Source organism: Lithobates pipiens, unplaced genomic scaffold (genome assembly GCF_037356315.1).
Source record: "Lithobates pipiens isolate NorthernLeopardFrog02 unplaced genomic scaffold, aLitPip1_a1.2 Scaffold_16, whole genome shotgun sequence".
Classification (NCBI taxonomy): domain Eukaryota; kingdom Metazoa; phylum Chordata; class Amphibia; order Anura; family Ranidae; genus Lithobates; species Lithobates pipiens.
Genome location: NW_027507748.1, coordinates 324,787,237 through 324,814,652, shown reverse-complemented (window position 1 = coordinate 324,814,652; position 27,416 = coordinate 324,787,237). Strand labels below are relative to the sequence as shown.

The 27,416-nt window shown below is 42.8% G+C and overlaps 1 protein-coding gene across 1 annotated transcript in view; it reads right to left on the bottom strand.

Annotated features, from left to right (window-relative positions):
• Window positions 1-27,416, bottom strand: part of TMEM35B (transmembrane protein 35B) — a 52,881-nt gene that overhangs the window by 7,379 nt on the left and 18,086 nt on the right. Inside the window, exon 2 of the mRNA XM_077481737.1 lies at window positions 13,063-13,243. Within this exon, the coding sequence (XP_077337863.1) occupies window positions 13,063-13,243 (181 nt within the window). The remainder of the gene's footprint in view (window positions 1-13,062; window positions 13,244-27,416) is intronic.

Here is a 27,416-nt window from a genome sequence, read left to right as displayed (position 1 = left end):
CAGCGTCAGACAGACATTCTCCTTGATAAATAGCTGCTGATGAAACATCTAGGGGCGGAGCCGGATACTGGTAGTAGTTCTGGATTGTGTCCGCGCAATCTTACTGTCTTACTCTTTCCAGAACCTCCATGATACTTTCCGTGTTTGTAATACAGTGCTGTGAAAAAGTATTTGCCTCCTTTCTGATTTTTTTTGCATATTTGTCACACTTAAAATTACTCAAACAAATATTATTACACAAAGATAACCCGAGTAAATACAAAATGCAGTTTTTAAATGACGGTTTCATTAAGGAAAAAAGGCTGTCCAAACCTACCTGGCTTTATGTGAAAAAGTAATTGCCCTTAAACCTAACAACTAGTTGTGCCTTCCTTTGCGGCAACAACTGCAATCAAGCATTTGCTATAACTGCCAATGAGTCTTTCACATTGCTGTGGAGCAATTTTGGCCCACTCATCTCTGCAGAATTGTTTTAATTCAGCCACATTGGAGGGGTTTCCAGCATGAACTGCCTGTGTAAGGTCATGATACAGCATCTCAATTGGATTTAAGTCCGGGTTTTGACTAAGCCACACCAAAACCTAAATTTTGCTTTGTTTGAACCATTTGGAGGTGGAGTTGCTGTTGTGTTATGGGTCATTGTCCTGCTGCATAAACCGAGTGCACTTGCGCTTGAGGTCACGAACTGATGGCCGGACATTCACCTTTAGGATTTTCTGGTAGAGCTCAGGGTTCATGGCCATCATGTCCACGTCCATCATTTATGGAAAGGCGTCCAGGCCTCAAAGCTGCAAATCAGCCCCAAACCATCACTCTACCACCGCCATGTCTTGCTGTCGGTATGATGTTCTAGTTATGAAATGCTGCATTAGATTTATGCCAGATCTAACAGAATGCACACCTTCCAAAATGTTCAATTTTTTCTCATTAGTCCACAGAATATTTGCCTGAAAGTCTTGGGGATAATCAAGATTTTTTTATTTTTTTTGGTAAAATGTGAGATGAGCCTTTATATTCTTTTTGGTCAGCAGTAGCTTTGGCCTTGGAACTCTCCCATGGATGCCATTTTTGCCCAGTCTCTTTCTTATTGGTGAATCATGAACACTGATCTTACTTGAGGCAAGTGAGGCCTGCAGTTCCTTAGATGTTGTTCTGGTTTCTTTTATGACCTCCTGGACGAAATCGCCATCATGCTCTTGGAGTAAATTTTTGCCGGCTGGCCAGTCCTGGGAGGGTTCACCACTGTTCCAAGTTATCTTCATTTGTGGATAATGGCTCTCCCCATTTTTCACTGGAGTCCCAAAGCCTTAGAAATGGCTTTGAAACCCTTCCTAGGCCGATACATGTACTTTACTTTGTTTCTAAGCTAATCTTGATTTATTTTTTGATTGTGGCATGATGTGTGGCTTTTTGCCAACTGTTAGCATGCTTCCCTTTGTCAGACAGCTTCTATTTATGTGATTTCTTGATTCAACAGGTCTGGCAGTAATCAGGCCTGGGTGTGGCAAGTGGAATTTAACACCGTTCATTCGTCATTCAGCATGGGAGAGGGCAATTACTTTTTCATAGGGCCAGGCAGGCTTAAACAGCTTTTTCCCTCCTTAAGAAATTAAATGAAATAAAAACTGCATCTTGGATTTACTCAGGTTATCTTTGTGTAATATTAAAATTTGCTTGATGATCTGAATCATTTAAGTGTGAGAATGATGAGATGAAAAAAAAAAAAAATATCAGGAAGGGGTCAAATTCTTTTTCACAGCACTGTATATGCCTGCTAACAATTGATCAAATGTGAGTACCGTATTTTTCGCTCCATAAGACGAACCTGGCCATAAGACGCACCAAGGTTTTAGAGGGGGAAAACAAGAAAAAAAACAGCCGTTATTGCAGCCCTACCATTGCCATCACTCGGGCTGCTCTTTCTATGTCAACAAGCCGGGAGATTGCCCGGCACTCACGAGGGCTTGGGATGTTTTTCCTCCGCTCTCCTGCCTCTCTTCCCATACTAACATGGCGGGGGGCATTACCGTTGTTGGCGGAGGGGCGGTGCCTGATGTACATTCGGACCATAAGACGCAGAGACATTTCCCCCCATATTTTTTGGGGGGATAAAAAGTGTCTTATGGTACGAAAAATATGGTATATTTTAATTGTATTCAATAAAATTATATGGATGGTATCACACTATGCAAGTATTTTCTGGTATCGTTATGTCAGTCTGGGGCACGGAGGAGATGAAGGAGGAGAAAGTAGTATTTAAAAAGGGAATAGCTTTGCGTACAACATCTTCACTGGAATTATACTAGCTGTGTCTGCTTAATCTATCATAAGATAGGCATGCACTTCTGGTAAGAGTGTGGTGAAGGGCACACTTTTCTGGATTTGTAATTACTGTACTGGAAGATTCATGTGGTGCTGGAAATTTTTGGAGAATACACCACTAGGTTTTTCTGGGCCAGTTCAGTGTAATAAAAAGCAAACAATGCTGAATTTGCACTGGAGGGAAGGCATAGATTAGCCTGAACTGAGACAAGAGAAGTAAAAAGGTATCCCAAGATCCTTGGTCCAGGCTACAAATAGAGGTAGTTTGTGGTACAATCTGGAGGCTAGGATTTCTACATTCAGAGTCCCCCATTTCTGATATTAGATTGAAGATGTCTGGGTGAAGGGCAGAAGTATTCCATTTTCTAGTTGTTCGCTCCTAAATATGAACTGCAGAGATCATTGGACAGTTGGATTCTGTCCATCAGATTATCTGGTTTGCTTTCTTCATGGCTGCAGGACTCCTGGTGCCCCCTGATAATTGATGTAAACTGCACCCCGATTGTCCTTACAGAATAGGGGCCCGATATTGCAGAGCCATCCAAACTGGTCTGAGCTCCTGGAGTTTGATAGGGAGGTTGGCTTACACAGGTGACCATGCTCCCTGGACCCTAAGGGTTTGTACGTCCTTCCCAGCTTTAAAGGCTAGCATCTTTTTCACTGTTCAGTGATAGAGAAGGAAAGACTTCCCTACTGCTAAAGCTGGGCTGGAGATTCACCAAGTTATGAAATTCCTTGCTTGGCTGGACAGTAGCATGTGTAGGTCAAGAGAAGTTCATGCTAGTTCCAAATCGACAAGATGTTGTGTTGGAGAGGTCTTGAATGAAACTGGGCAAAACAGTAGAGCCTCAAAGTATTCCAGGCGAAGGGAAGCCTGGAGCATCTGAATTATTCTGTGGGCAGTTGCTGATAGGTGGAAGGAACAGGAGTTCTAAAGGTCATCTAGATAGAATTTGGAGCTTTAAAATGTCAAAGGTTAAGAAGGGCAAGAAGAGGTTTTAACAGTTTTGTGAATATTCTGGAAGCAGGCGGTAGGCCAAAAGGGCAGTACAACAATCTGCAAATGATTGTCTGCCACTGCAAAGTGCAGAAAGTGCTGATGAGGTGGATAAATGGGAATTTGCAGATTTTGGAATTTAAAAAGGGATTTGTTAAGGGATTTTAGGTCCACAATAGGATGAATACCCTTCTTGGGCTTTGGTACAGTAAACAGGTTTGTGTCTTCTCTGCAACATCAAACAGAAAAAATATAAGGAAAAAAAATATATGGGGTTGGATGACGTAATTCTTACAAAGCGCATAGGGAGGAGCGACACGCTGACGGGTTTGTCTGAACGTGCGTCGGCCGGCACAGTATTGATGCAATACTGTAAGTGTGATACTTTTTAACTTGTCCAATAAATTAAAGGTTTTATACTATTGGAGCTTTCACATCTTTTACATGCTACATGTATCCTTGTTTGGGTCTTTTCACCAATGCGGGCATCTGGAGATTAGCAAGGTATCCAGGAGCAAGCTGTGCCTATACTATAAGCTTTTCCTGATCCTCTGTAATGGAGGATCACAGAAGTCTGGTAAGAAGTAATTCTTTCTAAAGGTGGTGGACTCAACACAGTCTCTTGCTTTCTAGTGATTGAAGATATTTCTTCACATATGGGATGGACTTCATCTTTTAGTTTAGCACGAGTGTATGTCACATTTCACCGTTGGTCATATCAAGACTTTCTTTGCTTGGATTGCACATTAATTACTAATATTTATTCACAATTTTATATTGGACTTTTCATTTTCATTTATTTTTAGTTCACTATTTGGTTTATATTGCAAGATTATATTCATTTATTAATTTCACATGCACATTAAGGCCCCTTTCACACTGGGCATTTTTCAGGTGCTACAGCGCTAAAAATAGCGCCTGAAAAAATCTGGCCCCTTTCACTCCAGTGCAAAAGCCGGAGGGCTTTCCCACTGGAGCGGTGCGCTAGCAGGACGGTGAAAAAAGTCCTGCTAGCCGCATCTTTGGAGCGGTGTATTTTACAGTCTTCTTTGTCTTTTACAGTCATGGTCAGAAGCATACAGGGTGACCCTCGTCTTACAGTGCCCGAGACTGGCAGAGTGTGAGGGAGAGGAGGCTGCATTGACTTTTTTTTTTTTTTAATGGAGGAAGCCTGAAGGAGCAGGACATAAAAAGGTAAAAGTTTTTTTTCTTCTGGGTACTCCAAGCATAGACAAGTAGTTAACTCCCTTGTATTGCATGGAGAGGCCCACTCATTAACACATTAATTAACATCATAACTGAAATACCAGTCTGAGGAAAAAAAAATTATGAAAAACACAAGCAGTCATGAAGGGTTAAATACTTTAAAAGGGAACTAAATTCTAGTATTCCAGCACTTAGTATAATTTAAGTAAAAAAACGGAAGTGCATTCAGTCTAGAGTTTGTCAACACCTCTAACTGCCTCCTCCTCATTACAAGTGGAAACATGCGATAAAATTATGGCCAGTAAAGAATATCACCAATCAGATGCAGCTGGATGACTGGTGAATGAGGAATGGAATGAGAAGCAACGCTCTGCACATTACTATGCTGATGACTATTCACTGGCTCCCCCTGCTGTGATGAAGATAAATGCAAAAAGCAAGATATGAACACTTCTGCAGCAGGAAGTATAGAACGTGTTACATATGATGCAATATTTATTATCCAGGTGAAAGCTCACAGGCTGGTTCAGGCCGCAATACTTTAAATTATTTAACTAGAATTCTGAATACTCTGCAGATGTACATTTTTAAGCTAACGGTTGGTGTGGTTTGAAGAGCAAGCATTGTTGCGCAACCCTTACAACCAACCAGGGACGAACCACATAAAGCGCACACATATACATACTGTATAATATGGTTCTTTAGTACATTCACAGAACAGATGCAATTCTGTATAGAAAAAAGGGAATAATTGCAGCACACTAGCACCAAGATTTTTCACATTTGCTTGTAATCATCGGAAGAATCTGAATTGGTGGTTTTCCATTCATTGTGGACAAAGCTAGAAAAGGGTCAAAATTTTCTTCTTCTTTTAATACTGTTCCAAAGCCTTGCACATGTGAGTTTCGCTTTAATAAAAGCATGGAGTCAAAGGAGCTTTAACAACTTGACATCCGCACTATGGCTGAATGACGGTCACAGCGCGGATGTGAATTCCCGGGAGGCCGTCATATGACTCTCACTGAGACTCAGGTGATCACTGATCTGAGTTAGGGGCTGCTCCCGGCCCCTTATGTGATCAGCTGTCAGCCAATGTCAGCTGATCACATGATCAAAACAAAAGCTCGGTGATAGCGTGAGGAGGGAAAAAAAAGCGGACAGCGTAGGAGAAAAAAAAACATAAAAACAAAAACAAACAATCACAGGCACACCTTAACCACTTTGCTGGTTTAAGACCAGACCACTTTTTGCGATTCGGCACTGTGTCGCTTTAACTGACAATTGCGAAGTTGTGCGACGTGGCTCCCAAACAAAATTTACGTCCTTTTTTTCCCCCCACAAATAGAGCTTTCTTTTGGTGGTATTTGATCACCCCTGTGGATATTTTTTGCGCTATAAAACAAAAATAGAGTGACAATTTAAAAAAAAAAAAAAAAAACATTATTTTTTACTAATGTATATAAATTGTATATAAACATTTTTTTTTTCCTCAGTTTAGGCCGATACGTATTCTACAAATTTTTTCTCAAAAAGCGATTATTGATTGGTTTGCGAAAAATTATAGCATTTAGAAAATATGGGATAGTTTTATGGCATTTTCGAAAAATTTTTTTTACTAGTAATGATTACGATCAGCGACTTTTATTGTGGCGAACACATCGGACATTTTTGACACATTTTTGGGACCATTGTCATTTATATAGCAATCATTGCTATACAAATGCACCGATTCCTGTGTAAATGACACTGGTAGTGAAGGGGTTAACCAGGGGGTGGCAGTGTAGGGGTTAAGTGTGTCCTAGGGGCGTGTACTAACTGTGGGGGGCTGGGCTGTGAGTTAGTGAACACTTATCTTTGCTTCAATCACAGGGAGCAGAGATCAGTGTCACTTGTTGCTAGGCAGAACGGGGAGATGCCGTTTATTTTCACATCTCCCTGTTCAGCCTCCCCGTGAGACAATTGCGGGACCCATGACCGAACCCACGGAGTCCCGACCGGCACGCACGCGATGGCAGGGTGGCAATTACAAATGGACGTACCTGTACGCCAATTTGCCTGCCCGTGCCATTCTGCTGACGTACATCATCGTGCGCTGGTTGGGAGGTGGTTAAAGGGTCATCGGCCAATTATGCCTCATTTATGTCATCTGATAGTGCCCACAAGTGCCACCTATCAATGCCCACAAGTGGTGCCAATCAGTGCCACCTAGAAGTGCTGCCTATCAGTGTAACCGATCAGTGCCCATCACTGCCACCCATCAGCGTACATCAATGACGGACAAAAATTACCAGTTTTAAAATTCGGTCTTTTTACATTTTAACAAAAAAATAAATAAATAAATAAATAAAAATAAAATGACAAAAATTTAATTTGAGTACAGTGTTGTATGACCGCGCAATTGTCATTCAAAGTGCATCAGTGCTGAAAGCTGAAAATTGGTCTGGATAGGAGTGGGGTTTAAGTGCCCAGTAAGCAGTAAGTTAATAAAGCCCAACGGGAAAACTTGCAGTCACAACTTCAGCCCCGGAAGGATTTACCCACTTCCAGATAAGGCTTTTTTTGCGATACGGCACTGCTTCGCTTTAACTGGAAATTGCGCGGTCCTGCGCTAATGTACCCAAAAAAAAAATTGATGTCCTTTTTTTCCCCCACAAATAGAGCTTTCTTTTGGTGGTATTTGATCACCTCTGCGGTTTTTACTTTTTGCGCTGCAAATAAAAAAAGAGAAACTATTTATTTTTTGTTGTTTTTAGTAGTAATGGCGGTGAGCTGAGACTTTTAGCTGGACTGCAGCATTCAAAATATGACACTTTTTGGGGACCAGTGACGTTATTACATTGATTAATACTATAAAAATGCACTGATCAATGTATAAATGACACTGGCAGGGAAGGGGTTAACACTAGGGGGCGATCAAGGGGTTATGTGTGTTCTAACTCTATTGGGGAGGGGGGGGGGTTGGCGGCCTCGGACATGAAAGGGATCGCTGTTCCCGATCACTGGGAACAGAAGGTCTCCGACATGTCTTCTGGCAGAATGGGGATTGACCTTATTTACACTGGCAGATTCTTGTTCTGCCTGTGTACACAGCTATTGTGGGTCCGCCAGACACAAAGGCACGTACTCCTCGAGCATGCAGTGCGCAGGAAAGCGCCCGCTATCACCCATGCATGGACCGCTGTACAGCTACGGCGATTCGCGCAGCAGAGCCGACCTGCCGCAGTATAATGGTGGCAGCTGACCGGCAAGCGGTTAAACAAGCTGCTACCGGGTTTTCAACAAGTTTGAGTAAAACTGAACCTGCTCACAGTTTTTTTTATCACTTAAGGACCGGAAGGATTTGCCCCTTTGTGCTATACAGCACTGTGTTGATTTAACTGACAATTGCTCGATTGTGCGGCAATGTACCAAATAGAGAGAGAGATGTCCCATTGTTTTCTATGGGAAGGGGCGCTTTAGGAGCGGTAGATACACCGCTCCTACAGCGCTCCAAAGATGCGGCTTGCAGGACATTTTGACTGTCCTGCAAGCGCACCGCTCCAGTGTGAAAGCCCTCGAGAGACAGCAGCGGCTGTTTCAGGGTGCTTTGCAGTCGCTATTTTTAGTGCTGTAGCTCCTGCAGAGCGCCCCAGTGTGAAAGGGGCCTTACAGATGTTTAGGTAAAGTTTACTGTATGCACTGCTCTTATACAAAAGCTGGAGCTTGTGTACAAAATTACTACCCCCCCCCCCCCCTTCTAAGTATATATGCTTCTACATAGTTCTCCATATAACCATTTGTTCTTTTAAAAACCAACCACTTTTCCCATATTACCTGAAACCTGTCTGAACCTCTCTTCTCTACTGTTAGATCTTCCATATTATTTATGTAATCAATTATTTTAAACCATTCCTTTACTGTAGGTCCATCTACTTCCAGACATTTTTTTGGTATTATTCCTTTATTCAATAGATGTGGTACTAATGTATTTTTATACTGTTTTATTGTTTTGTTGGTATTCTGAAATAAGCAACTCTACGGGTCACCTATAACCTCTTCGGCAATTTCCGCCATGTATTGGCGCACCCCCTGCCAATATTCATGTACCATTGGGCATTTCCACCAAATATGTGTCATGGTGCTCTGTAATCTCAAACACAATGGGGATTTTCCTACTTGGTATTTATGTGCTTTGTCAGGGGTAATATACCATCAGGCTAGACATTTATAATTTGTTTTTATACTTCTGATATCTACCGAATAGCCGTTTACAGCTCTTAATATTTTCTTTAATTGATTTTCTGTTAACCTTGTTCCCAATTCCCTTTCCCATTTCTCTCTGAATGGAGGTATTCTCGGCTCTGCTATTCCTGCGATTATTTTATAAATCTGTGCTATAAAAAGTGTTTAAGGCCGCTTTCACACATGTGGACCGTATGTCCGTATTTCATCCATCCATTTTCTAAATGAAATACGGACATACATGCATTCATACATGCATTCCAATGGGATAGTGGGTGTTAGCAGATGAACACATTGTGCAGGGACCACCCTGTCATCTGCCAGCTCAGCGGGGATAAACGGAGCGATCCCCGCTGAGCAAGCGGATGTTCACGGGGGCGGATCATCACGGACCCATCCCATGTGAAAGGGGCCGAACAGGTTTCCTAGAGTTACATATTTGTCCCATTGCATTTAACTTTCCTTCTAATCTTATCGGTTGTGGGAGCATTGCTACAAAGTGCTTGAGCTGTTAGGCTACTTTCACACTGGGACGGGAAGGATGGGGACAGGGGTTTGTTAGAGGCACTTTAGCACTGTTATAGCGGCGCTTTTTGGCCACTAGTGGACACTTAAAGAGGAAGTAAACCCTTCCAAACAACTTGGACCTATAGGTAAGCCTAGATTAAGGCTTACCTGTAGGTCCAAGCAATATCTCCTAAACCTATATGGTTTAGGAGATATTTGCCCGAAAATGGGCACCGCTGTCTACGGCGCATGCGCCGTAGACAGCGGCGCGCATGCGCACTAAATGCGGCAAATCCAAGAATGGATTTGCCAAATTTGTCGACTCCCGTGCGCATGCGCGGGAGTGACGTCATCGCGGTTGCGCCGCTGTGATTCGTCGGAGCTGCGAGACGCCACAAGCAACATGGATGCGGCGGACTACAGGGATCAGCGGCGACTTCGCTGGCTCCTGTGTCAGGTAAGTGACACATAATGAGCTACTATGCGATGCATAGTAGTCCATTATGCTTTACCTTTGCAGGGAAAAAAAGAGGAAGTAAACCCATCAGGGTTTACTTCCTCTTTAACCCCAGCTAAATAAAGGCTTAAAAGCGCTGCTGCTGAAACGTTTTGCAGGCGCTTTGGCAGCGGTGCCCATTGATTTCAATGGCAGGGGCAGTGGAGGAGCGGTGTATACAGTGCTCCCGCACCACCCGAAAGATGCTGCTTGCAGGACTTTTTCCTAACGTCCTGCAAGCACACCCCCCCCCCCCCCCCCCCCCAGTGTGAAAGCACTCAGGCTCTCACACTGGGGCTGTAGGGGAGACGTTTTTCAGGCACGTTACAGGTGCTATTTATAGCCCAAAAGTGCCTGAAAAACTCCCCAGTGTGAAAGGGGTCTAAATACCTCCATTCATTTAATTTTATCATATCTCCCATGTGTTTCAATTCTTGAAGTGAACACAATTTTCCTTTTTTAATGATATCTCATAACTGTGTGGTCTAAACCCATTTAAATTGTGATTTGTTCCCTGGTATAAAAAAATGTTTGTGCCCGACAGTGATTTTAAAAGTTGAATTATATTCCCAATTTGCCAACTGATATATTCTATCCCATATTCGAAAAACATTTCTGGTTAATTCAGGTGCAGTTTTATTTAATGTTCTATTTTTATTATCAGTCAGTTCTACTAGTTCATAACACACAGTCCATATAGCTTACACAATTAGTTTAAATATCTGCAGCTGTGCAAGAATTTTCCATGGAATTCTTTATGTACAAAGCCACTTAAGAGGCTGTCACTTTAACCCTGGCTCACCAGTCCTGTGCTACCATGCCACACTGTGGACTTGCCACAAGACACCCATGCTTTTTGATAAGATTCTCTTCCTCTCCCTCCTCACTCATTGGCTCTTGCTGCTGTCAATCAAATCCAGTGACGAAGGAGTGGAGAAAAGTTTCAGTGGTGGCTGGTGCTCAAAATTTTTGGGGGACACAAACTGAAAAATACTGCCCCCCATCAATTGTGGCATGTCGTTCGGCTTTCACCTCATTAACACCCATCCCACCTCCCAATCGGGAGACAGGTCTCACTGCCCTGCCTGCTGGCAGAGAGGAATGTTAGAGTGAAAATAGCGAAAATTCATTTGCTATGCCACACAACAGGGTGGGATCGGGATGCAGTGCTCTGCGCCCCGAGCCCATCCTATTCTGAAACCTATAAGAGCATCTGGCTCTAATCACGTGCTTCAAAATACACACCCCCTGCCTATCCCGCCATAGTAGTTCATGTGTTCGGCATCCTGAAAGGAGCCAGGCACATGAATAGGGAGGTGTTGGGGGCGGCTCCCATAATGCATGGGCCGCCACTATATACAGTGCAGCTCAGGATCAAGCCCACATGAGTACCCCCCCCCCACAAAGCGGCTTGCTAGGGAGGCAACTTAAAGGCAGGAGCAGCCAGAAGCGCTGGTGGGGAACCCTAAAAGAGGAGGATTGGGGCTGCTCTGTGCAAAACCACTGAACAGGACAGGCAAGTATAACATGTTTGTTATTAAAAAAAATATATATTTTACAATCACTTTTAAATGATTATCCATGGGCTTGCAAATCATCGATATGAAGCTTCTATCTGTATATATCTAATTGCAGTCGCACATTGTATTCTTTAAAAATGTATTGAAAGAAAAAAAATGTGTATTCATGGAAAATATAGCTGGTTTTAGCATGCAAGCTCACCATATAGATTCCTCGGAGCTCTTACCAAGTTTCAACTGCCTTTCTGGACTTCAGACGACCTTCTCCCACTCTGGAACAATTGCAGCTATAGTAACCAGCCCAAATATTTAATGCAATATTTAATCCAACAGACTGTGTTAGTAGCCGTGGAGGACCATTGCACATACTGTGTATATGCCTGGTTTAGCACCCTGAATAATAATGTTCATTTGTATCATCTTTCCCCTAATACAGAGTATTAGTATAATAAGTATTAGGGGGTAGTTTTTTTTTTTCCTCTAAGAATTTAAGTTACCTCAAACGAACTCCTTCATAGCTGCATTTATGTTCGGGAATTTGTATGAATACCATCTGGCCCACCTGTCACTGATTTACAGCTTCAGTGCATACTTGCGTTGGTCCATATGTCCTTATTCCAGCAGCTTTCTCATAATTTGATTTCTTGATGGTATGTCCTTCTTCAGTACTGTATGATGTATGGTCTAAGATTGCAATGCACCTACTTGTAATATTTTTACATATAATATGTACTTTTGATTTTACATAGTGTGAGTCTATTCGATTGTTGCCCCTGACAAAGGGAATTCTTTGTCCCGAAGCGTGTTGGGTTGACTGGACCACGTGGGAATACAACATCAAGTTCTATCCAATTTTGTTATTGATTTTGATAATTTTGTATGATTTTGTCATTTGTATTTGTATTTTGTACATTTATATATTGTTTTACTAAAAGTGTATGTATTTTGTAATCTTTAAATCGTGTTGTCTTTAAAGTGCCATCCTTGAGGGAGGTATTTTCCTTTTTTCTAATACAGAGTACTGCAGCAAATACTGTGGAAGCAGGTAGTTTCCCCAAACCCCTTGCACAACTGTGCAAATCAGTCATAAAACACATTTTTATTTCTCTTCTTTATTTCGGTGACGAGATCTGGAAAACATAACCTAATAGCAGCCCTTAAGGGCTAGTTTGGAAAACAAAACGCCAATGGATTTTTCTCTGGAATCCACAAATTATGTTTGTTCAATGTAAAAATAAATACAAATCCCTTTGCGCTGCTGTGAAAACGTGCAAATTAATCATCCAACAACTCGCGGCTGCCAACACTTATACCATGTCTGTTTTTTTAAAGGCATGGCTATTAAAAGTGGTTGTAAAGTTTTTTTGTTTTTTTTTTAACTTAATACATTCTCAGCATTAAGGTAAAAAACCTTTTAATAGTAGCCCCCCCCCCCCCAACCTAAATAAATACTCACATGAACCCCATCTCCATCCAGTGCGGCAGCTCTTCTCTCTTCCTGCTCTCACAGGCTTGGCTGAGCCAAGCCATTGGCTCCTCTTGCTGTCAGTCAAAACCTGTGAGCAGAGAGCAAGACAGGCTGTGTGACTGAATAGACGAAAACAGCCCGGCTCAGGACCGAGCATGCACGAGTGCCCCCATAGGATGCAGCTTCCTATGGTGGGCACTCAGGAGGGGAGAGAAGCGAGGAGCGCCCAGAAGAGGATCGGGGGTGCTCTGTGCAAAACCATTGCACAGAGCAAGCATGACATTCTTTTATTATAAAAATATTTAAGAAAAACTGGGTATCTCACCAATCATGATTACACAAAGCACAAAGTTGCTGATTTCTCGCAAAATCTGAGGACCGACAGCCAACAGTATTCCAGCTACCAGTTCCACCCATCCCACTGCCTGCAGGTACTGATATGGATCTGGCTTGAATCCAAAGTCCTTCAGGGGGAACACATCTGCGAACTTGACAAACTGCGATTTCTGCAGGCAGAAAGAGGGAGCAAAAAAATAAAAATAAAATGTAATAACTACATGTCAAATGTTATACAAAAAGGCAGTTCAGAAAGATTATCAATGCTGTGAATGGTATAAATTACTCATGTTGTTCTCCTATCCTGCCTGTATGAGTACAGACAGCTTACATTACACCTGTCATGGAGGCTTTGGCCACAAACAAACCATGCGGTGTAGTGTCATATTTTGCTCCCCATCGTAGAATGCACCGGAAGTGATGTTGCGGCCAGAAACGTTGCACTGCGCATGCGCAATGGGTTCCAAATGCTTGCACCATGCGTTCCAGAGGATTTCCGACAATGTAGTTCAGTGAAACCGTCAGATAATGTCACGGGAGTGAGGGGAGGCAATTGTGACATTAACTTTAGACAGAGCAGAGAGTGGCGGAGAGAGAGCAGGTAACTGTGGCTCAGGGAGGGGATTATCTCCCCTCACTTCTGACATTATCTGACTGTTTCACTGGTCTGCATTGTCGCAAATCATTTGGAACGCATGGCGCAAGTGTTTGGAACGCATCGCGCATGTGCAGTGCTAAATTTCTGACCGCAACATCACTTCCGGAGCATTCTATGACAGGGAGCAAAATATGACACTACAGCGGCAAACAAAAACCCAAATCCATAATTCCTACACTTTTTCCAGATTAGTCATTTTTTGACCCCCATTTACTAAAGGAGTACAGTTCATTTGCAAAGTGCATTTGCACTTATCTTAGAGCCCACAATTTTCACCAGCAAGCCGCAGTGAACATATGGACCTCTGGTGTGCATTGTGTGGTACCCTGCATGGCTTGCTTCCCCCACCCCCACAAAACTCACATTGCAAAAAAAAATGGATAGATATAGATATAGATATATCTATCTATCTATCTATCTATCTATCTATCTATCTATCTATCTATCTATCTATCTATCTATCTATCTATCTATCTATATATATATATATATATATATATATATATCTCTATCATGTGCAGTGAAAATTAAACAAAACAGAGTTTTTAATCACACATGATTGAGCCCAGCACTTCATTCAACAAAGTGGAACTAAACCTTCCTATCCGGTAAGGACAGTACGGTCATAGCTTCTATTTAAAATTGTGGTTACCATGGTGTTGCATATATCAGTATATCACTGTTTCGCAACCTTTTTTTCCAGTCGAGGCACCCTTTCAAATTATGTAAATCATCATGTGTACAAGCCATTAGTTTTGTTCTATCACAGGTGTCTAGAAAGCCAGTGTAGGCCTGACCCAAAATGATGGCGAGGTCAGATGACAGCCGCCACCAACCAGCATGCCTTCAGCAAGTGTTACATATCTAACAATGTGGCTGGTAAACTGAGCAATGACCATATGCAAACATCATCCAATCTCTGAGATGCCCTGCACACACTAGCATCGCAAACAGGGCACACGCTTCATACCCACGCTTATTAAAATGACTGCCGATTAGTATCTGCCTAACTTGTTTTGCAGTCCCCCTTTTATCTGCACTGCTGCACTGCCCCCAATTCCCTTCAGCAACAAAACTGTAGAATTGGGGCCAAAGGTAACAGTCAAAACTAAACATCTAGATAATCAAGATTTTGTGAATGCGGATGTCTGTCGGGCAGAGCTCTGTTACTGTATCAGATTTTTGCTTAGCTAATCAATTTCCTTACATACATACGAGATGGACAGATAGGCAAGAAGCCATCTATTCTCTGCTTTATCCTACAGGTTCTCAGCTAGTGGTACGTGTTCCCCTAGGGCCACTTATGACAGGTTTATTAAGAATTAAAGAATTTAGAATCCCAGTTTTTACATTTTAGAGCATAATATAAATATTTTAGTTTAAAGTGGTTGTAAACCTTTACAAACCACTTTGACCTACAGGTAAGCCTAGATTAAGGCTTACCTGTAGGTCCAAGAAATATCTCCCAAACCTATATGGTTTAGGAGATATTTGCCCGAAGGCGGGTACCGCTGTCTACGGCACATGCACCGTAGACAGCGATGCGCAGGCGCACTGAGTGTGGCATCATCGATGACGACGATGCTGCGCAATGCCGCGCTTCTCGGCTCCCGTGCACATGCGCGGGAGTGACGTCATCGGCGGAGCTGTGAGACCCCACCGAGAAGATGGATGCGAGGGACTACAAGGGATAGCGGTGACTTCGCTGGCTCCTGTGTCAGGTAAGTGACACATAATGGACTATTATGCGATGCATAGTAATCCATTATGCTTTGCCTTTGCAGGGAATGAAAGAGGAAGTAAACTCATCAGGGTTTACTTCCTCTTTAAGTGTTTTTAGCCATTATCAAACCACAAGGGATTGTTTAGAAAATAGTTATATACAATTAGAGGTCACATACACAAATGCACATATCCTAAGGGATACTTGAGATAAACTAACACAAGGGGGGTACCGAGTGTACACACGGGTATGGAAAAAAAAATACATCATTTATTAAAGTAGAGAAATACTGCTTTACCAAAATGCTTTTACCCAGTGGCAGTGCAGTTTGTCATCTTGGATGGACGGGAGTCCATTGTGCATGCGCACTCCCATTGGCAGCTGGCACCTAGGTGTTGGCTTACCAAACCATCCTGGTTGGGGGCTGAGTGGACCGGACCTCTTAGCGGTTAAAAGTCAGGGGTGTGACATGGCTGAGATCACTTCCTTCACTCACCAATACTATGCACATCACAGATTTCCATTGCCGTTCAGCTGTTTGTAGATCAAGGTAAATATGCTCTCCCCACCCTAGCACTCACCTGGTGCTTTACCTGCATTCCTTGCCCTTTTTGTCTTACTTAAACATTGCTTTACACACATCCTTTTTTTTACCACAGGGGTTGATTTCCCAAAACAAACACATTTTTTCAGGATTCACTTCCCTATTCATATGTCTGCTCCATTATTGGATCAGGTTAGTTCACATATGTTTTTATACAAATAATTATATAACTTGTTTACTCTGCTTATTTAGTAAAGGTCTGACATATACATTTATGCTAGAGTATACATGCCCTTATATAAACATTTTACTACTAAATTATATAACTTGTTGTTCATCCTACTAAATTTGCAAATCATTGAGACATATACATCTACGTTTACAGCTGATACCTATCAAGTTACATACTAAGACAATTAGCACCATTCACCTTCACCCATGCCATGTCTCCTGCCTGGCATCCCCCTGGGGGTACCTGTGCTCATCTTCTCCCCCTCAGCTCCCATGCCATACTCTGGCTGCTTCCGTCCATTTGGAGGTTCAGCGATGGAAACCCTGGTTTCGTTCATTGGCAAGTATTTGGGCCGTTTTGCTCTGGCCCATTCTGCCATTGTTCTTACATTTACCACTGTGACACATCTTTTTGTCTATTTAGATACACTTGATCCGCATCCGCCCCTGATGAGCGAGCTATGATCTCAAGAAACGCGTGTCGGGTTATCTGATGCGTGCATTGGTATATGCTACATTGTATAATGTTTGTATCAAATTGATTTATTCTTTTTACAAATCCATTGGCTGAGCCAGTATATTATATTATCCATGTATGTACAATTATTTTAATAAACATTTATACTACTATTACTCGTGTTACTCAGTGGCTAACTGTGACCACCTCATTTAAAGTCCCAGGGAGACTCTCCTATTTTTGTATATGTATATAGGGATGGAGGGGTATCACTGGTGACGGCAGACCTTTCATTTAGTTTCAACTCTTGGTAGCTAGTACATCATTTAAGCCAGAACTCCGAGATCAGCAAAAATCCCCCATTAGTACACCCCCCCCCCCCCCCCCCCCCAACACACACACACACACACACACACACACACACACAACAGTAATTACATTTGTGAAAATTCCTTATCAAAAGAGAAAAAAAAAGTTGAATTTAATTTTCGGTAAGTCCTCTCTGTAGTTCAAAAAATGCCTCATCTATTCTGCCAAGGAGGAGCGGTTAGAACAGTGATTGCATCATATCCTCTCCTCTCTCTTTACACTATCAGAAAACTACATTTTCCCTTCATGTTTTGCAAATAGCAATGGATGTGGGAGGTACGTTAGGCCTGTACATATAAATGTGATTAAGCCCACTTCAACATAAATCACACCCCTCATTCTGCAGCCAGCCACACTACTCAGCAACACACAGCAGGATAGGCAAGTTACAGTCCTATAAATGCAAAGCATGTTTTTTTTTTTTTTTCCGTGGAGAGAACAAAAAAAAAAAAAAAGTGTAGCGCTAACTTACTAATCAATAACACAATAATGGTGGAGCCCTCTAATATATGGAAAGCTCAATAAATTTCAATATTATCACAATACCGGTCTCTGTGATATGTAATGTCACATATAATACACATAACTCTGAAAATAAGACATAAAAAAATTACTGAAAAACTTGCAGGTATGGTGGAAACCCCTTCTACAGATATCTGGCGGTGGCTGGTGTCCACTGCTCATCAGTGCAGCCTTTCAGTGCCCATTAGTGTTGTTTCTCAGTGCCACCTTAGTGCAATTTATCAGTGCCCATATGTACGGTCTCATCTGTGCCCACCAGTGCAGCTTATCAATGCCCATTAGTGCAGTCTCACAAGTGCCCACCAGTGCAGCTTATCAGTGCCGTCTCACTATTGCAGCTTATCAGTGCCCATTAGTGCAGTCTCACCCAGTGCAGCTTATCAGTGCCCATCAGTGGGGTCTCACCAGTGCAGCTTATCAGTGCGATCTCATCAGTGCCCATCAGTGAAGTCTCACCAGCGTAGCACAGGGATAGTTACCAGAGGTCATCCACATGACAGAGCGAAGATTTCAGGCTGTGACAGGTGTTGTATGTGAAAACACACTCTCCATAACGTCCCACCTCCCGGGCCGACATTGTGATAGACAGATCATTGTTCCAATGAGGCACAAACTGGGGGCTGTGAGAACCCCTCCACCTACTACAACAAGAAGGGCAGAAATAGAAATCCCTGCTCAGCTTGAGAGAACTACTGGTGGGTGGTGACAAGACCGCTGGCTGAGAGTACAGGAGGAAATAGCAGCCAGCGGTCTTACAGGAAATCACTGGGCAATAATGTTTTTTTCAGCCATATCAGCAGGCTATTGCAGAGGAACTACAGGGTTCAGGAAGAACATGGATGGCATAGTTGGTACAGGTAGGAGATCAGCAACAAGGACATGGAAAATAAAGTTTTCCCTGGGAGTTCTGCTTTAAAAAGTATAAGTAAAACTACATAGAGGTATTTGACAAACCAGAGCTTAATGATTATTTTTTTGTCAGGCAAGCATATGTGCAGTTGTACACTATTCTCTGTAAGAGCTTTGTTAATTACCACCCAAGGGAGTTTTCTTTACACTCACAAGAAAAACTCTCCAGTTCTTTAATACTTTTATTAATCTTTTTGCACAAAATGTTCAATTACTAATGTGAAATGATGATGTTAAGATTTCACATATAATCAAGAAGAAAGAGATTTTTCAAGCAGTTCAAAAAGTTGCAATTTACACCTTTGGAGAGTCATGTATTATTACAATACAATACGTTGTATAGGAGGATAAATTTTCATGAATTTTTGGTCTGCTCATACATAGACCTGACATGCTACTGGTCCTATAGTAACCTTCACTGAATACAGAGGTGAACGGAGGTCCACAGCCAGCTGCTGACAGAAGCTCAGGTTGTGAGGATCTTAAATCTTCAGGTTCTATGGTCACCCCCTAATTCTCTAGACCAGAAGGTTGCGTTATGTTGGGAACCAGTTATACAAACAGGCATGCTGAGACCAACATATTTCTAGGGTATATCTTGGTAAAGGTCTTACAGTGCAGATATTCAATGAGTATCTATAATATTGGGTCCTTCTAGAATCTCTCCTTAACCAGTTGATGGCATGACATATGCCGTGTCAAGGAGGTGGGCCTTCTGCTGTAACAATGTAAAGCTTTGGACCCACTCTGAAGATCCATGGTGTGCTGGTGACATTTTCTCACCCTCTTCAGTTCCAGCCATTGATCACAGCAACACCCACTTAAACATCCATTTCTTCAGGAACATGTACATTGTGAGTAGTTGGGGCATTAGTGCTAGAAACCTGCTCCATTATACACTCCTAGCATGAAGACTGAGCTGCTGCTGACACAGTCCCTGGTGTCATACGAACGATTGGGAGCTGGGAGGACCACCTCCCAATCACATTATCGATATAATAGCCTGTAAATCAGAGCTTAGTCTCTATTAAGTATAAGAGTCAGTATCAAGGTCAGGGTGAAAGCTCAGGTATAGTATGTTTTAGGTAGCATTAGTAATAATAATAATATTTAAAAAAAAAAAAAATTAAATAAAAAACACACTATTGTTTCTTGGCACGTCTACGAGTACAAACAAAATATACACATGCTGAATATGACATCACAACTAACATCAGGAGGAGGAGGAGGAGAACTTTTGTTGGTGACAATTTATACAATTTTACTAACATATGCCAAAAGTTGCAAACCTATGTTTAGGTGTTAAGCAGTCAAACTTCACCTCACTGGGGCTGTCTGCAAAAAAAAGGTGGGTTTCTGGGTGTGTAGAGACACTTATGATGTCATTTCCCAGCTTACTTGCCCCTGTAAATTTTCATCTAGGTCTTTTTTAATTCTAAAAAAGAAATACAAATTTCTATAAAAAATAATTATTTTTTATCATGTCGAACACTGGATAACAGTGGATTAAATTATGTCTTTTGACACACTGATCAACGGGGATTATTTAAAAGTGGAGTTCCACTCATATAAAAGTCAGCAGCTACAAAAAGTGTAGCTTATTAAAGAAGTGACTTATTAATCAGACACTCACCTGTCCCACGGTCCAGCGATGTGGGCGAACAAAGCCCCGCTCCCCTCTGCGGCGCCGGCACTCTGACTGTGGGACAGCCGGGTGCAAGCCACGCCGTGGAATGGTCGGACAATCTTTTGCAACCCATGACGTGTCCCAGAAGATTGCAATGAAAACTGATTGCATACATTTTAATATATGTAGGCCTCAAGTTCAAGACCATATACAATTTACATAGGCTCATGCTGGCAACAAAAAATTCTGTACAGGTGCAGAATGTACAATCATTCTAGAACAGTGATGCCAACTACACATTGTTGGTTGAATGAGTCGTTCATGCAGCAATGACGCAGGATGACTCCGGCCTTCAGCCATTCTAAATAAAGGCCAAGGTCGTTTTGCCCCTGTCCAACACAAAAACGTATTCAGGGGAGATGTAAACATTAACAACGTGTGCACAGCATTGGCAGCAGAGAGCAGAATGATCTCGGCCTTCAGTCCCTTTAAATTAGTAAGTGCTGAGGCCGTTCTGTGCCTGCGTCATCAACTATGCTTTCTTTGTTTACAGAAGCAGCGGTGGCGGTGTGTATGGCCACATCCATGTAGGCTGTACACACGTAAACATTGTGTTGTTTCATTGACTTCTCAGCATATATGTGGATTTCCGCTTCCTTTTTCAATATAGCTTAATACCTGGTACAGGTTGTTATATATGTATGCATGCTTTAATTGATCATGTTGCTACACAGAAGTATCAATATGAACATTTGATGTCATCTGATCTTTTGACATTTTTTGACATTGGGCTAATTTTTGAGTGCACATACACTCATTTTTTTACCAACACTTTTATATGTTGGTTTGCACTTTTCAATCACATATTGTATTCGCTCCCTAGGCGCACACAAATTTTTTAAGCGCTGCACTTTCTCATTTTTATTTTTCACATGTAAACATTTGCCTAAACATTTATATGCATACAGCATAAAATACACTCAAAATCTTGTTTTGGTTTTCACAGGTAACCACTACTGACCAAAACAGACATGGGTAATTGGGCCCACAGTATACAAGACTGATGACTTGAGGTCTGTATACACTACAAATCTGAACTCAGCATATTTAATGCTTTATGTCAATAAGTCCTTAAAGAGGAAGTAAACCCTGATGAGTTTACTTCGTCTTTGATTCCCTGCAAAGGTAAAGCATAATGGACTACTATGCATCGCATAGTAGTCTATTATGGGTCACTTACCTGACACAGGAGCCAGCGAAGTCACCGCTGTCCCCTGTAGTTCCGAGCGTCCATCTTCTCGGTGGGTCTAGCTGCCCCGGAGCTGTGATTCGCCGGAGCTGCGATAACGTCACTCCCGCGCATGGGAGCCGACACTCGCGGCATATCGCTGCGGCCTGCCCAGAGCATCTGCACGCCGCTGTCTATGGCGCATGCGCCGTAGACAGCTGTGGCTGTCTTCGGGTAAATATCTCCTAAACCATATAGGTTTAGGAGATATTTCTTGGACTTACAGGTAAACCTTAATCTAGGCTTACCCGTAGGTCAAAGTGGTTTGTAAGGGTTTACAACCACTTTAATATACCACACTTATATCATCACTGCTGCAGCCAATTGTTTCCAAAGCCACCTAATTAGTTGAAGGAAAAACCAGCTACATAGCAAGTGTCGGTTCACACTGAGGCAGCACAACTTGCAGCGCGACTGCCTCAGGCGACCTGGACACGACAGCTGCGGCGACTTAAAAAACAACTTCTCTATAGAGGTCAATGCAAGTTGCCTCAAGTCGCACAGGAACCTTTTTCTAAGTCGGAACGACTTGTGTCGCTCCAATTAGACTGGTTCCATTGTACAGAATGGGACGCGACTTGTCAGGCGGCTAAGTCGCCTGACAAGTCGTCCCAGTGTGAACTGGCACTCAGGGTGCTTGTTTCAACTGTGATATAAACACACATGTATCTAGCAGGTCTAACTTCAGCCAAATCAGTATTGTGGCATAACCTGCAGTATAGTAAGAGTATAGTATGAGAGTATGAACAAAAGAACACTTATAATCACTCCATGAAAAAGGGATATTAAAGCGAGTCAGGATACATTTTCACAGTAAAGAACACGCCATCCAACAAAAGTCAGCGAATGTGCAAGGAGTAGTCTAGGCCACCATGAGAACTATGGCATCTCCCCCAGAGTTACAGGCTAATGACTGAAAATGTGGCAAGAACATGCATATAACAACTGATCATGATGCTTTACTAGATGCATTAGACTAGTGGCTAAATGAAAGCAAGCAACTGTTAACTTACATTCACTGGCCATCTTGCTCTTGCCTACAGTTTGCCAGAAGGCATAACGGAAACTCTGAATTCATCTGAAATAAGGTTAGCATCGAATAGGCTCTAAAGAGACCAAAACAAGCTTTTTTTTAGGCCCCCTGTTTGTTTCAAGCCAAATACTCACTTCATCAGAAACCCCACCCCTACTGTGAAGCATAGTGATATCATCATACTGTAGGGATGCTTCTTACCAGCAGGTCGAGAGAAAGTGGGCTGTATAAGGTATTTACTGACAGAAAAAAAAAATAAAGGTTTTACTATCCAAAGTTAAAACAAAAAAAAATAAAAAAACAAACACACACACACACACGTAGAGGATTTAATAGCTGGAAAGTTGAAAATATGACTGAAGGTCCACTTTAATGTTCTGGAAGTCAATAGCTTGATCCACTAGAAAATTTGTGGATGGCCTTGAAAAAGAATGTCCACTGTATAACTTTTTTGTTACCTTGACAGAGCTTGATCAGTTTTGAAAATGGGAAAGTGGAAAAATTGCAGTATTCTGATGTGCAACTAGATGTGGAGACCATTTCTGCCACATTCCTTTTACCTGTGCAGGCCAAGAGAACACCAGTTTGACGTGCCTGAAAAATCATCATGCTTCTGGAGCCTAAGGGGACTGTGCCCATATACACGGGAGGCACATGAGTGCCTAAAAGGACCATCCCACTCTACAATGAGGAAAAGAAGACCTGGAACCCAGCACGTTACGTGAATGCACATTTAGGTCTTTTTAGATTTTCGTTATTATTACTTCAGTAATGCGTTAGGTGTGGATGGGAGTGTTGGTTACTTTGGCAGAACTTAACTTTTAAACATGTATAATATAAAATCAAAATATCATTCACAGAGAGGATGCTGTCCATAAACAAAATGACCACTAGATAGAGCTGTAAGCCAACATTCTTGAGGAAACACGGTTGCTGTGAAGGATGCTAGGCAAACAAAAAGTTAAAAATGGTACTGTAAAATGAAAATACAGTAAGATTTCAGATTACCAAAGTTTGAGCGGCAGCTAACACATTTTCACAGTGCAGCACAGAATACATTAGATCATACAATGTGCACGTTTCAATCTAAAACCCATTTCATCTGAACTAGCTTTTATATTTAACCACTTGGGACCCGCGCTATTGCAAAATGACGGCAATAGCGCGGACCCACATTTTCGGGACTACGTCTATTGACGTAGTCCCGGTTACGAGCGGCCTGCGCGCCCCCTGAGGGGCGCGCGCGGCGCGCTCTGTGATCGGCGAGTCCGTGAGACTCGCCTGATCACCGATCCGTGTAAGGGGTCGATCCCGACCCCTTATCACGTGATCAGCTGTCAGCCAATGACAGCTGATCATGTGATAAAACGGAGCCGGTAATCGGCTAGTATTCCTCCTCGCGCTGACAGCGCGAGGAGAAAAAAAAAAAGCCGATCGCCGGCGGCCGTGTTCGGGACATCAGTCCCGATCACGGCCAGCAATTTAAAAGGACACCTGTCCCCTGCCAGTGCCCACCTGCCACCCGCAGTGCCATCCTGAATAAAGTAAGTGCCCCCCTGTCAGTGCCACCCAGCAGTGCCCATAGTGCCCACAGTGCCACCCAGCAGTGCCCACAGTGCCACCCAGCAGTGCCCACAGTGCCACCCAGCAGTGCCACCCACAGTGCCACCCAAAATCTGCCTCAGGTGCTGCACCCCAGTGCCGCCCATCAGTGCCCAGCAGTGCCGCCCATCAGTGCCCAGCAGTGCCGCCCATCAGTGCCCAGCAGTGCCACCTATCAGAGCCACCTATCAGTGCCACCTATCAGTGCCCATCAGTCCCATCTATCTGTGGTACCTATCAGTGCCCATCCGTGCCACCCATCCGTGCCACTTATCCGTGCCACCCATCCGTGCCATCTTATCTGTGCCCATCTTTGCCCATCAGTGCCGCCTTATCTGTGCCCATCGGTGCCGCCTTATCTGTGCCTATTAGTGCCGCCTTAACTATGCCTATCAGTGCCCACCAGTGCAGCCTATCAGTGCCCACCAATGCAGCCCATCAGTGCCCACCAATGCAGCCCATCAGTGCCCACCAATGCAGCCCATCAGTGCCCACCAATGCAGCCTATCAGTGCCGCCTAATCAGCGCACTTCAATGAAGGAGAAAAATGACCCGTTTGCAAAATTTTATAACAAACTATTAAAACATGATTTTTTTTTTTTTTTTTTTGCATCTTTTTTTGTTTGTTTAGCAAAAAATAAAACTCCGAGCTGTAATTAAATACCACCAAAAGAAAGCTCTATTTGTAGGAAAAAAATGATAAAAATTTCATTTGGGTACAGTGTTGTATGACCGCGCAATTGTCACTCAAAGTGCATCAGCGCTGAAAGCTGAAAATTGGTCTGGGACTGAGGGGGGTTTAAGTGCCCAGTAAGCAAGTGGTTAATCAAAAAAAGTTCTGCCAAGTATTGCACCTAAAACCGCTATTAAAATTTAAAGTTAGATTTACTAGATATTGCCAAACTGCAACACCCACCAGCTTTTTTTTTTTCCCCACCTCAGTGACTCTGAAGGCTAAATGTTTGCACTTGTATTCCAACCGTCTAGCAGCAGAAGCAGTACGACTACTAAGGTGGATGAGGAGAGCCTAGGACAGTGATGGCGAACCTCTGAGCCAGAGTGCCCAAATTGCAATACAAAACCAACTTATTTCAAAGTACCAACATGGTGATTAACCACTTAAGGACCAGGCCTCTTTTTCAGACTTGGGGTTTACATGTTTAAAACTTTTTTTTGCTAGAAAATTACTTAGAACCCCCAAACATTTTATATTGTTTTTTTTCTAACACCCTAGAGAATAAAATGGCGGTCATTGAAATACTTTTTTTCACACCGTATTTGCGCAGCGGTCTTACAAGTGCACTTTTTTTGGAAAAAATTGACTTTTTTGAATAAAAAAATAAGACAACAGTAAAATTAGCCCAATTTTTTTTTATATTGTGAAAGATAATGGTACGCCGAGTAAATTGATACCCAACATGTCACGCTTCAAAATTGCGCCCGCTCGTGGAATGGCTCAAAACTTTTAGCCTCAAAAATCTCCATAAGCGACATCTAAAAAATTCTACAGGTTGCATTTTTTACGTTACAGAGGAGGTCTAGGGCTAGATTTATTGCTCTCGCTCTACCGATCGCGGCGATACCTCACATGTGTGGTTTGACCACCGTTTGCATATGCGGGCGCTACTCACGTATGCGCTCGCTTCTGTGCGCAAGCTCGTCGCGACGGGGCGTTTTAAAAAAAACTTTTTTTTTTCTTATTTATTTTAATTGATTTTATTTATTTTTACACTGTTTAAAAAAAAAAAAAAAAAAAATGGATCACTTTTATTCCTATTACAAGGAATGTAAACATCCCTTGTAATAGAAAAAAGCATGACAGGTCCTCTTAAATATGAGATCTGGGGTCAAAAAGTCCTCAGATCTCATATTTGGGCTAAAATGCAACAAAAAAAAAAAAAAGAAAATCTGACATCTAAAAAAAATACCTTTAAGAGGTATGGGCGGAAGTGACGTTTTGACGTCACTTCCGTCCTCCTATGGTATAGAGACGAGTGGGGGCCATCTTAGCCTCACTTGTCTATGCCCAGCAGACGAAAGGACCCGATCGCCTCCGCCGCTACCGACGGCTCCGGTAAGCGGCGGAAGGTGCGGGAGGGCGGCGGAAGGGGGGGGTGGCACTTCTCCCGCCGCCGACCACCGTTATCGTACAGCCGACCGCCGCCTGAAGAGATGGATATCTCGGTTGTGGCAGCAGCTGCTGCCGTTACCGAGATATCCCTCTTCAAAAATAGGACGTACATCGTCGTGCGGCGGTCGGCAAGTGGTTAAACCTGAATACCTAGGTTTAAGTTTAGAAAAAAACAACTCGTACAGTTGTCCAAATTAACAGCTTTTGTCTTAAAAAGAAAAAAAAAAAAAAAAAAACACAATAACAGCTTTCAATTATACATTTTATTGAAAATGCTGGGCACTGGTAAGGATCCATTTGCTGAACCTCTCAGTGATGGCCTGTCAGTGTGTGCTTTTTCCAGTTGTGCCCACAGAGAGGGCTCAGTGTGCCGGTTGTGGCACGTGTACCATAGGTTAGCTAGCCATCACTGGCCTAGGACTATGCCCTAACAAAAAATACATTTTGTTAGGGCATAACACGCACTTTTTTCCCATTAAAATCAGGGGAAAATCACGGGTGCGTGTTATACGCCAATCCTCTCCGCGATTTCTGATAGATTTTTGGGCTTTGGGCGGCCGGTTCACACAGGAGCGACTCAGATCCGACTTCATGTCGCCCCAAGTCACCTCAGGTCGCACAACATGTAAAAATCAATGTAAGTGAATGAGAGCCGTCTTAATGCACACTACTGAAGTCGCTCCGACTTCAGAAAAGGTTCCTGTACTACTTCTATCCGACTTGTAGGCAACTGGTACCCATTGATTTCAATGGAGGTCGCCTCCAAGTCAGATCTCCGTCTATACAGAGGCGACTCTCAGAGAATTATCAGCTCTCAAAAGGAGTTCCCCCCTGAGAGCTCATTCTCTGATTGGCCACGGCAAGTCGCCTGGCCTGGGGCGACTTAAAGTAGTGTTGTAAGTCGTGTCCAAGTCACGTCAAGTCACGTCAAGTCACGTCAAGTCACGTCAAGTCACGTCAAGTCACGTCAAGTCACGTCCAAGTTGCCTCCAAAAGTCGTGTTGCCCCTGTGTGAACCGAGCCAAAGTTGATCTAAAAACAAAAAATGTTTTTAAGCTTGAATGGTTGAAAAGGATGTCAAGTGTTTTTTTTTGGTTTTTTTTAGCGGTCTCAGTTTTGCTAAGTTCACAATTGAACATTTTCTGAAAAGAGATTCACAGTAGAATGGTTTTCAGAGTGCAGATAAGATGCCGAAGTCAGGCATTCAGGAGGCGGCTCCCTAATTCCCCCCCCCCCCCCCGTTTTTTTC